Consider the following 14,213-nt stretch of genomic DNA (forward strand, 5'->3'; position numbering starts at 1 on the left):
AATGAGGCAGAAGACATTCTTTACCTGGTTTACAATTCTGTATCAAGTTAATGTCCTAAAGCTTCTTTTGACTGACACTGTAACGCTGCCTAAGTTTTCTGCATGGAGTACAATTAAGCTATGCAATGTCACAAACATGACAGTCTACAAATCCAACTGCGTGTCTCTTTATGACTGGAAAGCCATTGAGCTGTCGCTTTTGAGTTTTATGAGTAGTCACTAATGCCATAAAAGATGGAGAAAGGGATGTATTATAAAAACTGTCATCTATAATTCCCACCGTGATTAAAACCAGAACTAGCTTCATTACTTTTTGTAAGACTTTTATTTTTTTAACAATTTTTTTTCATACAATATATTTTGATCATACTTTCCCCCTCTTTATGCATTCAATTTAATGCTTGATGTTCTCTCTCTCTCTCTCTCTCTCTCTCTCACTCTCTCTCTCTGTCTCACACACACACACACACACACACATACACACACAAAAAGCACAAAATGAAAATAAAATTAACAAATAAGACAAAAACTATGGAATTCGTTTTGTGTTGATCAACTATTCTTGGGCGTAGGACCTGCCCTTGGGTGTGACTGAAACTGATAAACCCCAGTGACACTCTACTGGAGAAAAGCGACTTCTTCTGTGTGGGGGTATCAGTTGCAAATAGCTTTTTGGTTAGAGATCTTTAATAATCTTCAGAGGCAGACAAGTAGGAGGACATTTAATCAAAACTTGACTTTCAACCAAGTTGTCATCTCCAACTAAAATGATATTGTTTTACCTGGATGAAAATATCTGGAAATTAAATAGTTACGTGGAGGGGGGGAAGAAAGAGACACACACATAAATTTACATACAACAGCATCAAACAGTGGTTTGACTAGGTTTTGAAGCCATTGTTAAGAAATTAATAATTGTTATTCGCATTGGGAATATTTTTTACTTGGGTTTTTCTCAATTTGGTGGACTTCAACATCAAGAATTTTTAAATGGTAAGAAAAAAAAAAAAAAGCAGGACATGATTAAAGCCCGAACCAAACTGTTCTGCAAGACTCCAGTTCCCATCTTGGCAGACTGAAGGGCTCTTAGGAGCAGGCTTGGTTCCTGCAGCTCATTTGCATATTTCTATATATGCTTTCTGCAGGCTAGAGAGCTCTGTGAATACTTCTTGCCTAATGGTGGCATTGCAACAGAAAAGAGACTCCAGATCCATTCGATCAACCAAAACTATGTTTTTTTTTTTTTAAAGCAGGTCTTGTTTCTTCCCTGAACATTTTAAAATAAGGACATGACCAAAAAAAAAATTGTTCTTTGCTTGACAAAAGGGGCAGTAGACCAGAAGAGGCTTTTAAATACCTCTGCAAGCCATGTAATTATTCTTACTTTTTATATAACAGCCAAGAGGGTATCGTAGTAAGATGAGGAGCTGCACTAATCCATTTCCTCAATTAACCAAAGAGAGTTTTCTAAAGTACCAATCCGATCACATCACTTCCTATAAAATCTTTTTGGGATTTCCTTTTGTCATGAAGAATAGGGCTAAACTCGGTTTAATGGTTGCCTAGTCAGTGGTTGTTGCCCCGTTTTCAGTTCCCAACTCCTCTTCTAAGTTACCTGTCCTCCCTAGGAGGCAGCTCCCCTCTAATCAGCTGAACTGAAATATTTGCCGGTTGTTTTCAACACTTTGTGTTCCCTGCCTGGAAGCCATTGCGTACTCTTCCTTCAATCTTCCTATACACTCATTTTTTTCCCTTTTAACTGCCAACTAGTTCACGAAACTGAAATTTACATAAGAAATAATATATAAATGCCAATTATCCCTTCTTTAATTAAGAGTTACTTAACACTTTAATCATTAAAGAGAACATTTTGTCAATTTTACAAACCATCAGTTTTAAACCAGTGAGTGACGTATGTATCCAGACAGTGGCTGTTGCGGTCCCTCCTTCCTCCTGCATATTTCTAATGCGGAGTGTTCCCTCCTTAAAATAGTCGCATTCCCATGCATCTTGAAAAGTCTGTTTGTTACGTGCGTTTATTTCCATAAACACCACATCTATATTTTTCTATTTGAAATTAGAAAGCTTAAAGATCTCTTTTTATATAAAATGCATAATAGTCGAATAAGAGGTGACTATGTCATAGGAAGGCTGTCCTGTTCTGTGCACTGACATATATTTCAAATTGCATAGTACCAGTAGCTAGATCATGTAGTCTTAAACCAGAATCAGAGCCAGAAGTCTTAGAGGTAAGCTACATTAATGCAATGGTGGTGTTTTACCCATTCTGAAGGTCGTAGATGTAGTATGTCGCTGTGTATGAGTATCGCCAGAGCTGTTAGGAAGAAGGGGCAAGACAGAGGACAAAGCTTTAAAAGATCATTCATAATCATATGCAATGATAGATCCTCACTGGGCTCTAGGGCAGACATGTTTCAGTGCAAATCAGGGTCTCCTGTATGTCTACTGTGTAGTTTTGTGCTGTTTGTCCAGGTCCCAAAGGGCACCTCAGCGTTATCTAAACTTCACCCCATTGAAAAACATACCCAAAGTCATTTCATAGCATAAAAGACTCATCCTTGACACACTTTGTCCTCAGAATGATGCTCTAGATTGAGGAGCACCCCTGTGATGTTCATAGCCTCCAGGGTCTGCAGAAATCTTTGGAAAGGATACTACTTTTGGAAATTGGTCAGTGTGAATTTCACCCGACAGCCTGTCCCAAAATGCCTTCCTTTCTCTGGCCACATGTATATAAATCATAGAACTTGGAAAATGAATAGGAATATTTATCTTAATAATCCTCCTGAACAAAGCCGTCTTTTATCTCCCTTCTGCGTTCAGTGAATAATGCAAGCATTGTTTTGGAGTCTGTTTCTTAAAGGGCTCTCCATCCCTTGATATGCTCTACTAGGCTGACATGCATATTTCTGAGTATTTAAGTCATAAGGGTCTGGGCTACTAGAGAAGAAGCCCCTGACTGAGCATCCTGGCAGTGGTCAGAATGACTTTACCGTCTGAATAGGAAGGAAAGACTACTAGGAAACTTTATCTCAGAGAGATCTGAAAAGTGTAGCTAAAAGTTTCCTGATCTCAGAAGAGCTATAAGAATTTTAATAAAAAGTCACTCTGTGCTTTTGTCACACACGGAAGTACAAGTGAAATAATTGTCAATTATCTACCATTTATTCATAAGTGTCAGCCACTTATGAAAGGATTGGACTTTCAAATACGCAGTTGAGCCCTCTTCCTTGGTATATTGACCATGTACACCTGTTTGATTACACAACTTATATGCTACATGTTGATTCTTTTGTTTGAAATATCAATATAGTTTGGGGGCCTAAACTGAGCAAGAATTAAGCAATGTGTTATAGTGTCAAAGAGTTCTCAAAACGCCAGCATAATTCTTCTGTTTGTGATGCATATTGGTATCCCAAAATAAAATTTCTTTACCTTAGAAAAAAAAAGTGTTTTCTGCTACTCGAGAATAACCAGATATTCAAACTAAAAAAAAGTATGTTAAATTATTGCGTGTGTTTCAGCTAAGCTTTATGTGTTTAATTGAATTTTCTTTACATATTTAGAGATAGGCATGCACTCCCACTGGAAGGAGCCTTCTCTCCTAGCTTCATTTAAAATTTCTTACAGAAACTTAAATTTTAATATACTGATCTGTATATTAATGGGAGAAATAATTACACATCTATATGTATTTATCAAAATTAAATAGTTGATACCTTTGAATAATCACTTTCTAGATATATAAACTGCCGATCAGGTGACAGGCCATAGTCTGTAGCATTCACACTTTTCTGAAATATGAAGACATTGATTAGAACATAGGAAAAAATATCCCGTCATGACTTTCTCACTCTATGGCAACATCGTATCACTAATAGGCTCACAGACATTTTTCAGTGTGATTTCAAAAACTAGGTGCCCTACCTAGTGCAACAGAGGGAAATAGACACCGTGGGAGGATAGAATAAAAATTAAAAAAAAAACAATTTCAGAAGCATATAATATTAAATCTCGAAGATGACTGACAGAGCAAATTAAAAAGTTATAAAAGTGATTAAGTATAACACTGCAAAAGCATGAAGAGAGGGGTGATAAAATCAAAGGAGAATGTAATTGGTTAGAGACTACAGGGCTATCCTTTAAGCTCAGTTGGAAAGATTAGTAGGCCTTTGAGGGTAGAGATATAGGAGGCTTGCAAGCCCAGGAGAGGAGAACAGCTTGAACCAAACATCACAGCTACCCTTTATTGAACATTTATTCCATGTTAAGGAATGCCCTAAGCACTTTACGATGTTATTTGATTTACTTTTTATGTTAACCTAAAAAGTCTAATTGGTCTCACTTTGTAGTAGAAGAAACCGAGGCAAAACAAGCTAGGGTTATTACATTACCCAAAGTTTCACAATAATGACAGGAGTTGAATCTCAGTTCACTTGACTCTAGGTCCCTAATGTATATCTGATACCATATATTTACACAGAGGAGAAAAGATGTTATGGGGTAGAGCAGACAAAGAGGACAGTGGTCCTGTGTGTTTAGAAGAAGGCACTGGGGATGGAGGTGGGAAGATGGGTTGTATCCAGATCACCACTAAGACTTTGAATGTGGTGTTGGGTCAGTGGGGTGTTTGCAAAGGTTTCTGAGGGAGCCGGACGGTGCTGATACATACCATGGTGCTATTACTCAAAATGATATAGGATTCTCTTGTTTCAATATTATAAAAGACTATGTTATCATCCTCAGATTGATGAAGATATTCTTGCTCTTTAAACACAAAAGAAAGCAGAAGATAAAGTGATTGCCCTTGAAGATGATATTCACAACAAAAGAACCCCCTCTGCTCCTCAGATGCACCCTGTGTTTCTCCCTGTCCAACACAGAGAAGCAGGTGATGGGAAGGAAGGCCATGTGCTCCTTCTGAATCTCATAAAGATGGTACATTTGTTAGAACAGCCCTGTTCTAACTGACTCAGGGTGCTCACAAACAACATCTTATTTTCTCTGAGCTACAGAGGGGCCAAACTAGTTCAAAATGGTGAGTTTTCTTTTACGATAATGAAAATAAATGTATTTGCCCTTTGTTTTGATTTAGCACAACAAAATACTTCGCATAAATTTTCTTTTTATAAAAAGAGAAAAATGGCAATACTCTATCTTGGTAAATGACCCTTTATATACACAAGTATGTCATCTACTTAACCTCACCATTTCTTTGACCGCGCTCTAATTACAAGAACTATGAGTATCAATTCTGTAACCCTTAAAGGTATTTTTGTCAGGAGGGAACTGTCTTGTCATTTGATTGTTAAGAATAATGATGGACGCTCCAACTGGGTAAAATTCTCTTGATTTCCCCTAGATGAGGACCTGCTTCTCACTCCCAAGAGCAATGTCATTCACTGACAACATTCCCACACAGAACTCCTAACTTCTGCTTTCCTGCTAAGATTCAAGGTAGCATCCTAACAATTGTGCAAGCCCAGAATGAACAGGACTATAAAAAGTTTTCGTGAATAATCCTAATAATCCATCTCTTTGCTCATTTCAATTGGTGAGCAGCAGCTCCAGCTATTGTAAAAGAACTTTTGCACTGACAAGAAAAGAATATATATTTAACAAACTCCCAGAAGAAATGATCCATTTACCTGAAATCCAGTTTGGAAAATATGTTTTATAGGAGAATGTTCCATTTAAAATATCCTTCAGGGTAAGAGTTCTTCCTGTGTTGCCTTCAGGGCTGTAAACTTAAGGGGGAGGAAGAAACATACAATTAGCAACAAGGTTAATCACCCAACTAAATTCTAAACTTTTTCTTTATCTGTTCATCCTCAGGTAAGGGAAGGCTCTCAGCCATGGCAAAGTGCCTGTTTAACTCCTGAATAGACGCTGGGTTTGCTGACAGTCATGGGTGAGTTGGGGGCGGGGAGGGTATGTGTGTGTGGGTGGTTGTGTAGAGGAAGGTGAAGACTGTAAAACTGCTGGGACACTATCTTCCAGCAGTAAAATGAACTGGTCAAGGACTTCTAGGACAGGAGGCACAGTTCCAACAGCTTCAGACCTTACATAAGTGACTCTCTCAGCCAGGCTGAGATGCAGCCCTGAGATTCCCAAACCCTTCTCTATCCTTGACCACATTTCCTCACTTGCAAAGTTTGGCTTAGTATTCTAATCAGTTTTCAAGGATACATTTTAGAATCCCACTTGATTCGAATGAGATCAGCCAGAATTCTTATCCTCTGAAATTTTAAGAAGGGCCATAGCTAATTCAGACAACTTTCTTAGTCCTGATACACACTTTTACAAAAAAAATAATAAAACCAGAAAGGAGTACCACATTACCTATCATAAAATTTTATGTAGATTCGTGGAGAGGTTAACCTTCTGTAGCTCAGGAACCACGTGTAACTTTCTTCTACCTGTGAACCCCTCTAAGCAGTTATATGTTTTAGCATGGCTTTATTTCCTTCTGACAAGCTCATTAGAGAGCCCTAAGGCAGCCAGGCTAAGGCAGATGGGCAATAAGGCAATGCCCTCTCAATGTCCCTTCATGGACCTGTTTCTATCCTCCCTACCTCCCACCTCCTTCTTCTCCAGGCCACTGCTTAGAACCTCGAAGTTACAAGAAAGCCCAATACCTCAAAATAGCATTTATGAGTCTGGCATTCACCCAGGTGAAAATAAAACTGTTAAAGATGAGAACCATAATATTATCCTTCTGCTAACAGTCTTGCATAGCTTGCCATGATTCTCATTATAAAGATAAAATTCTAAACGTGGACTACAGGTTCTGGCAGGTCTAGGACAGCCTCTCCCACCAGTTTTTCCTGCTCTTCCCTCGTGGCTTTCTTGACCCCCAGGCAAGCTTGGCTTTATTTCTAGCCTGTAAACACCTGCATTAGTTACTTTTCTGTTGCTGTGGTAGACTGCCCTGACCAAGTCAATTTAAGGAAGACAGGTTTTATGATTCCAAAGGGAGGAGAGCCCGTTTTAGCGGGAAGGGGGTATCAACAAGTTACAGGATGGCAACGGGACCAGGTAGTTGAGACCTCACACTTTTAAATGAAAGCATAAAGAAGAGAGGGCAAACTAAATGTCACAGGAACCTTTAATTGCAAAGCCCGCCCCCAGTGACACACTTCCTCCAGCATGGCTGCACCATCTAAACCACCTCAAACAGTGCCACCTACTGGGGAACATATGTTCAAATGCAGGGGGCTATGGGGAACTTTTCTCCTTTAAACCACCGCAACATCCCTGTCTGTTTGGAGGGCTTCTGTGCCTCTTTCTACCCTCCTTCTTTGCCCTATGATTTCCATTTAGGCTTCCATGTTTAATTTTATTCTTTTACTTCTTAGAAGTCCTCCCTGACCCTCTCCTTCAAGTCAGGTTATATTGTCACAATTACAAAGCATATGCTATTTTATTTTAGCGAGACTGTCTCTGAAATTTTAAGTGCATTTGGGTGACTTTTATTAGGGACTTTATAACTCCTATACAACCCAAACCATTGCCATAAACCTGAAGACCCTACCTTATTTCATTTGCTACCGTATCTTTGGTGTCTAGCATATGCAGACATTTCATAAGCACTTATTGAATGAATATGTATATGAAAGGAAGGATGCATAGATGCATGTATGTATGAGTGGGTATGTATTCTTCTACTACTTTCCTATATTACTTTGGTGAGCCTCCTAAGCCCTAGCTTGCTCACATAAAAATAAGGGATCTGACTAGAAGACACTGACGACCCCATTCGTCCATACTAGATCACACTTGGAAACATGAGGCTCGGCCTGCTTTACTCAACTTGAAGCACTGCTCATTCATACCCTGCAGTCACAACCAAGTGATGTGAACAGTAACCGCCTAGGCTACTTTAACGTATTCCCAGATTCCCACAGGTGTACATATAATCCACACATTTGATGTGACCATGGGTTTGACTGCTGCTGTGGTTTAAAAGAAAACAAAGTTCCCTACAAGGCTCAAGTATTTGCATACTTGGTCCTCAGCATCTGGCACTGCTGGGGAGATTTCAAAACACTTAGGATGCGGACCCTGGTGGAAGAAAGTCCTTTATTAGCACGGCATGAAGCATTTATAGCCTCACCTTGCTCCCAATTCTCTGTCTATCCGTCTCTCTCTTTCTCTCTCTCTCTCTCTCTCTCTCTCTCTCTCTCTCTCTCTCTCTCTCTCTCTCTCTGCATCGGTGTGTGTGTGTAATACACACACACACACACACACACACACACACGAACACACATGAACAAACACCAGAAGTTGATGCTGGTGTTTTCCTTTATCTTTTGTCTCATTTACTGAGAAAAGGTTTCACAGAGAACCTGAGATTGCAGCTCTGGCTGTCAAGTCCCCGGCATTCTTCTACCTCTACTCTACAACACTGAGGTTGCAAATGCTTACTGCCAGTGTCCAGCCTTGATGTGGGTGCTAGGAATCCAAACTTTGCTCCTCAATTTTATAAAAAATAAAGCCTACCCACTGAGCCATCTAGGCAGTCCTTCCAAACATTATTTAGCTCAATGTTTCCCAAATGATTTGATCCCTGGAATGGTTTGTTTGTGCAATTGTTGAACGTGAACTAAACCACAGTTCTCTCCATGCAGAGCTAACTGAGGCTATGTGCACAGAGTCAAAGTACACTTTACTTCTAGCATAACAAAACCCATCAGTTACTGTTGGACTGCTCCTTAACTAGCGTGTCACAGCTAGGATTCTAAGAAAACTAGGACCAATACTGCACCCATGGCCAATTGTCCAAAGGATTTTTAAAACCCAGACATTTTCTCTTTCATATCATTATTGGTCACCTGGTATTTATTGGATTTCTCAGGAATATGCCCAGGGTTTGCTATTCTCTTTCGAAATCTCGAAGTTAAATGATACAGAAAGGTTGTGCTTGATAGATATGACGTCCTAGTTAGGCACTTATGTATATGGGCACATAGTAGTTGTAAATGCCAATAATCTATTTAGAGAACTTGGCTTATGTCATATGATGACTCAAAATATCAGTGAAGTGTCTAGATAGCATTAATCATATTACTAATTGCCATAAGGAAAACAGTATTTAACTCCAGCAAGCGGATGCAGATGCACAACATATATGTGTGCAGATACAGGATAAGGCTCATGGCACAGACTGGGGTGGTAAGGTCATCCCTAACCTCTTGGTACCTTTGTAGGCTAAGATTATGTGAAGTATAGATGTCGATGTTAGGCTGGGCCCAGTTATGTCCATCCCCGGTGGAATAGGGAGAATTTGAATTGGGTGTTCTGTTCCCTGTGGGATTTTCTTTACCTCAGTGGTTATCACATCTCTACTCTAGGAGGTTGAATCAAATTGCATTGGAGTGGAAAAAAAACAACAAAGATGGTGAGCATAGCACCGGGGCATGAACTCTCCACTAGCATTTGTCACCTAGCCCATCCTTGGTACTGCAAAAGTGTCACTGGAATTGGGCTAATTCACTATTTCATTATTGGAGATGTGTATTTTTCATGTCTGGTTATGAGTTCCATAAGGCATAAGACTGCATCTATGAACCCAGAACTAGGCTTGGTTTTTCTTTCTAATATGTGCCCTTCTTCTATAAAAAGCAGAGACACACACAAGAAATATCTTTGGATCATAAAAAACAAACAAACAAACAAACAAACAAAAAAACCCAAAACCTAAGTTTATCTGTGTTACCTTGTTTTTGATTAGTCTCCTTCAAAAACAAACCCATCCATATTGTAATATATATACACATACATATGCATACACAGACATGTATACAAATCTTTCACTTTCGTGACGCTTTATTTAAATATTTGCCCTAATTGGTCTTTGGAGTCATCTGAAATGCTACTTAAAAGATAGACATCTATTCCAGGTGGCACTATTCTATAATCCTAGCCACTCTGAGGTAAGGGAACAGAAAGTTCGAGGTCTATACAGTCTACTGAATGTGTTCACAGTCAGCCTAGACAACTTAGTGAGAGAGACACTGTATCAACATAAAAAGTAAAAAGGAGAGGGTCATGGATAGAACTCAGAGATTGAGCACTAGTCTAGTATGGACAGGGTATGGGGTTCATTCTTCAGTACTGAAACAGACAAAGAAAACAAGTTTCTAAAGCCCAGCATGGCCACTTCTGCCTGTCATCCTGGTACTAGGAAGGCCCAGGCAGGGAAATTTTTATGACTTTGTGACTAGCCCAGGCTACAAAGTAAGTTCCAGGCCAGCTTGGGTTACAGTGTGGAACCCTGTCTCAAATAAATAAATAAATAAATAAATAAATAAATAAATAAATAAATAAATATTAAAAATAAGGAAGACACAAACATTTAAAGCAGGCCAACACAATTTTCTTAAATAAGGAAGACATAAACATTTAAAGCAGGCCAACACAATATTCTTTAAAAAAAGATTCTTAGTTTATCTCAAATTCAAACTCACTGAAACAGAGCCTCTGTCTGAGGTCTGGTAGTTGGTAACGTTTTCAATGCTTCTGCGTACTTCTTACTTGCTTCACTAAGTCTGCTTTGTTCAGTGTCTCCCTGCGTACATCATCAGAGCTGCTTCCTAACTACTGGGAGTTGATAAGGCCGTGTGGCAATCTGAGTGGTATGGAGAATAGTTTCTACCAGACTAAATAGTGACCATAGCTCTCAGGAAAAGTGGTTGATCTCTTTCAACATGCATGTCCCTATGCATTGATTCTGTGCATTGCCCACAGTGGGATTTCCCTCATGAGTAAACCCAGAAGAGAGAAGAAAAGGCAAACTCAGCATTCTGCTTCAGATTAAATGGAAGATCACAGAGAAAGCACCCTGGTGTGTGTGTGTGTGTGTGTGTGTGTGTGTGTGTGAGAGAGAGAGAGAGAGAGAGAGAGAGAAACAGTGTAAAAATGTATATGAAAGTAAACATACTAAGCAAGGTTGATCACTCCTGCATTAAAACATTTAATTATTCAAATGATTGGATGAATTATTGGATTGTATAATCATTTTCCAGACAGTGACTGACCCTGGAATACAATGGTTGGAAGATTTTAGAATGGAGGCTTTGCATTTGTTGCTCCGAACTCTGTTGGCTTCAAAGAAATAGAGTGCAATGTCAAAGTGTATCTGTCTGCTCTACATCACTGACACTTGCCCATTTAACACTTCATCCTTGGCTGTGCCGTAAACTCCATTTGGCCCATCTTTAGCGTGGTTACTCATATAGCATTTAAATGCCCTAATTAGCCATGCTTTAATTATTTGAATTTTCAACATATTAAGCGAAGCTGAAAGTTAGCTCAATTATGTATCTAAGAAATTACGAATCACGAAATGATTCAGAAGCAAGTAATGAGCCGCTGTCGCCCTAGTTCTTTCTGAAAACTTTGTGTCTTTATGAGGCTGTGTCTGCCATTTAATTGACTAATCCTAAAAGATTGAGAGTGTTTATCAGAGTAGAAACATCCAAGCGCTATGATCCCATTTGTCAGGAAACATGTGGAGGAGTGGGCCATATTCAGTAGGCACACAATGACAAACATCTTTCTGTGCTCATTTTCATGAATGAGTTGGGATACACAAGGCCACTCAACGAAGACCAAATAGCCCCAGAGCACTGTTCCCATCCTCTAGCCAGCTTGGTGAAGAGCCTGTTTAAATGGGGGCTCTATTCTAAGCATCACACGGGTCATGAATATTCCTGGAGTAGGTCCAAAGGACTACGTCCAGGAAATCTCTGAGTGAAAATCCTACTTACAGTTATTTAAAATCAAATATGAGTCAAGACCGACAATGTCGAAAAGGGGTCTGAAGCAATTTTCTGTCAGGAATAGGATACGTTACAACTTACTAAGTTTTTTACAAGTTGCAAGCATTCTCACACACATGCATGTTAAGTCTTCATGCGCTCCTCTGAGATGTACACTGTTGTGAACACTATTTGCCAGCTAAGAATGGAAAACTAGAGAGGTCAACTAACATGCTTAACGCATTGCGAACTTGGACCATCTGATTACAGAGCCTGAGTACTTTACCATTAGAATTTAACCTGAAAGCACACTTGTGGTAAAACAATAACAAGTATAAAAACTAGAACAAGAACCAAATAACACACAAGACAAAGAAAAGTTAGGCTCCAAAGCATAGATGAAAAGGATCAAGTTTGAACTGTCTGTGACCAAAGAGCTTTCTAGGTTAGAGCACTTCCTGACTGGTTAAAGAAGGGAGTAGCTCTTCATCTCAGAAGGGAGCACTTATACCAAATAACAAGCCATTCAAAGGAAGCATCAAGCTTTCCCATGGTCAACTTTTTAAAAGTATGGTCAGCATAAAGTCTTAGCAGGCATGCAAGAGCCTTGTGGAGATTCATAAACACAAACAGATCCTTGTCCATTTTTAAGTGTCAGTCTCCCGTGGTGGCACATCTTCTTCTAACTCCTGTTTGAAATTGGGATGTAGCTTCTTTATTGCTACATTCAGAAATCATTTCATTCTTTGATGATCATACACATTTTGGAGGACCCACCTCTAGGACCACTACCAAACTTGAACCCCACTCCTATATACTCCAGTCCTGACTGGGCAGCTTCTTAACATCTTCACTTAACATCGAGCTGGGAGTATAGCTCAATGGTAGAGTGGTTTACACATGTCCACACAGATATAGATGGAGAGAGAGGGCGGGAGAAGGAGAAGAGAAGGAGGAGGAAATAGAAGGAAAAGGAAAGAAAGAATACATAAAATGGAATAACCCCCATGCTCCTTATCCAGGTTCTGCATCATAAGTGGTACTGTGTGCCCTCTACAAAGCCTCCGTTGAAATGACTGGGAGTGACCCTTGACCGTCCCTTTTTCCTCAGTCACTGTTTAGCAGTCAGGCCTGAAAAGCCCAACTGCTACGGCTCCCTCTGCTCTCCGGCATCTCCTCTGCACACTTCGTCTCAGTGGATCGTTTGCTCTCCTGCTACTTCCTTGTTGGGATTTCCTTGTGGTTTTGAGTCTCAGTTTTCTAATGATGGATTATGTTGAGCACCACCCACTGGAGTATTAGGCACGTGCTAATTTTCTCTGTACATCCCCAGACAGACTTTCAGTCACCTAGTGGGAGTTGCTAAAAGTCCTTATAGACCTGGAACACAGTTTGTTTGTTGGGTACGCTCTTCATAAATATTTCTTCCTGTTTTGTGAACAGCCTTTTTCACTATTGTGATGTTATTCTTGGCAACTTAAACGTGCAAACTTTCAACTTACCTGTTTTGTCTTTTGAGGTTGTATTATTGGTCATAGCTTAGAAATTACCACTCTGCTCAAGGTCCTAGGATTTTCCCTGAGTTTTGAGAGTTCAAATAATTTGATCTTTTAGTTGGGTCTTTGGACCACTTCGAGTTAGTATTTTGCAGGGTGTAAGGGCAGGATCTATTCTTTTCCACATGAACTTACAATTGTCCCAACTGAAGTTTCTGTCAGTATTTGTCCCACCTGACTTGTCAGGGTAGCTATAAAATTAACCATTTTTGCTTGTATGTGTGTGTGTGTGTGTGTGTGTGTGTGTGTGTGTGTGTGTGTGTGTGTGTGTGTGTGTGAGAGAGAGAGAGAGAGAGAGAGAAACAGAGAGAGTGAGAGAGACAGAGACAGACAGAGTGAGACAGAGACAGACAGATAGATAGACAGAAAGAGACAGAGAGACAAAGACAGACTGGCAGAGACAGAGACAGAGAGAGAAATGGGGGGTGTTATCATGATGCATTTGTAGTGGTCAGAAAATTTTGAAAGTCAGCTCTGGAATTCTACCATTTCTGGTCTATTCTGCAGCAAGATTATCTGGCCAGTGAGTTGTCAGATGATTCCCTGTCTCCTCGCAGGAGTCCTGGGAGTACAGATACATACCACTGCATCCAGTTTCTTTTGTGAGATCCTTCATCAGGATATCAACTGTGGGTTGCCAGGCTTCAGGGTAAGAGCTTTTACTCACTGAGCTGTCTTCCAGAATAAAGCTTTACTCCTGTACTATGCTATTCTGTACATTTATGCACTGTCTTTTGTACTAGTTACGTGATGTCTTTATTGCAGTTTTCTATAATTATTTCTGTTATATGAAGTACAAGTCCCTGTGGTCTATTTTTCAGTAATGTTCAGCTATTTTGTGGGTTTGAGGATCAATTTATCAATTTCTGTTAAA

General features: G+C 39.7%; 1 protein-coding gene across 1 annotated transcript in view; it reads right to left on the minus strand.

Annotated features, from left to right (window-relative positions):
• Fap (fibroblast activation protein alpha) overlaps positions 1–13,319 on the minus strand; it is a 57,978-nt gene extending 44,659 nt beyond the window's left edge. The window contains exons 1-4 of the mRNA XM_032902527.1: positions 13,286–13,319; positions 4,694–4,788; positions 3,741–3,815; positions 2,283–2,335 (exon numbers count right to left, since the gene is read on the minus strand). Of these exons, the coding sequence (XP_032758418.1) occupies positions 2,283–2,335; positions 3,741–3,815; positions 4,694–4,788; positions 13,286–13,319 (257 nt within the window). The remainder of the gene's footprint in view (positions 1–2,282; positions 2,336–3,740; positions 3,816–4,693; positions 4,789–13,285) is intronic.
• Between the last annotated feature and the right edge of the window lie 894 nt (positions 13,320–14,213).

The sequence above is a fragment of the Rattus rattus genome, chromosome 5, assembly GCF_011064425.1.
Source record: "Rattus rattus isolate New Zealand chromosome 5, Rrattus_CSIRO_v1, whole genome shotgun sequence".
Classification (NCBI taxonomy): Eukaryota; Metazoa; Chordata; class Mammalia; order Rodentia; family Muridae; genus Rattus; species Rattus rattus.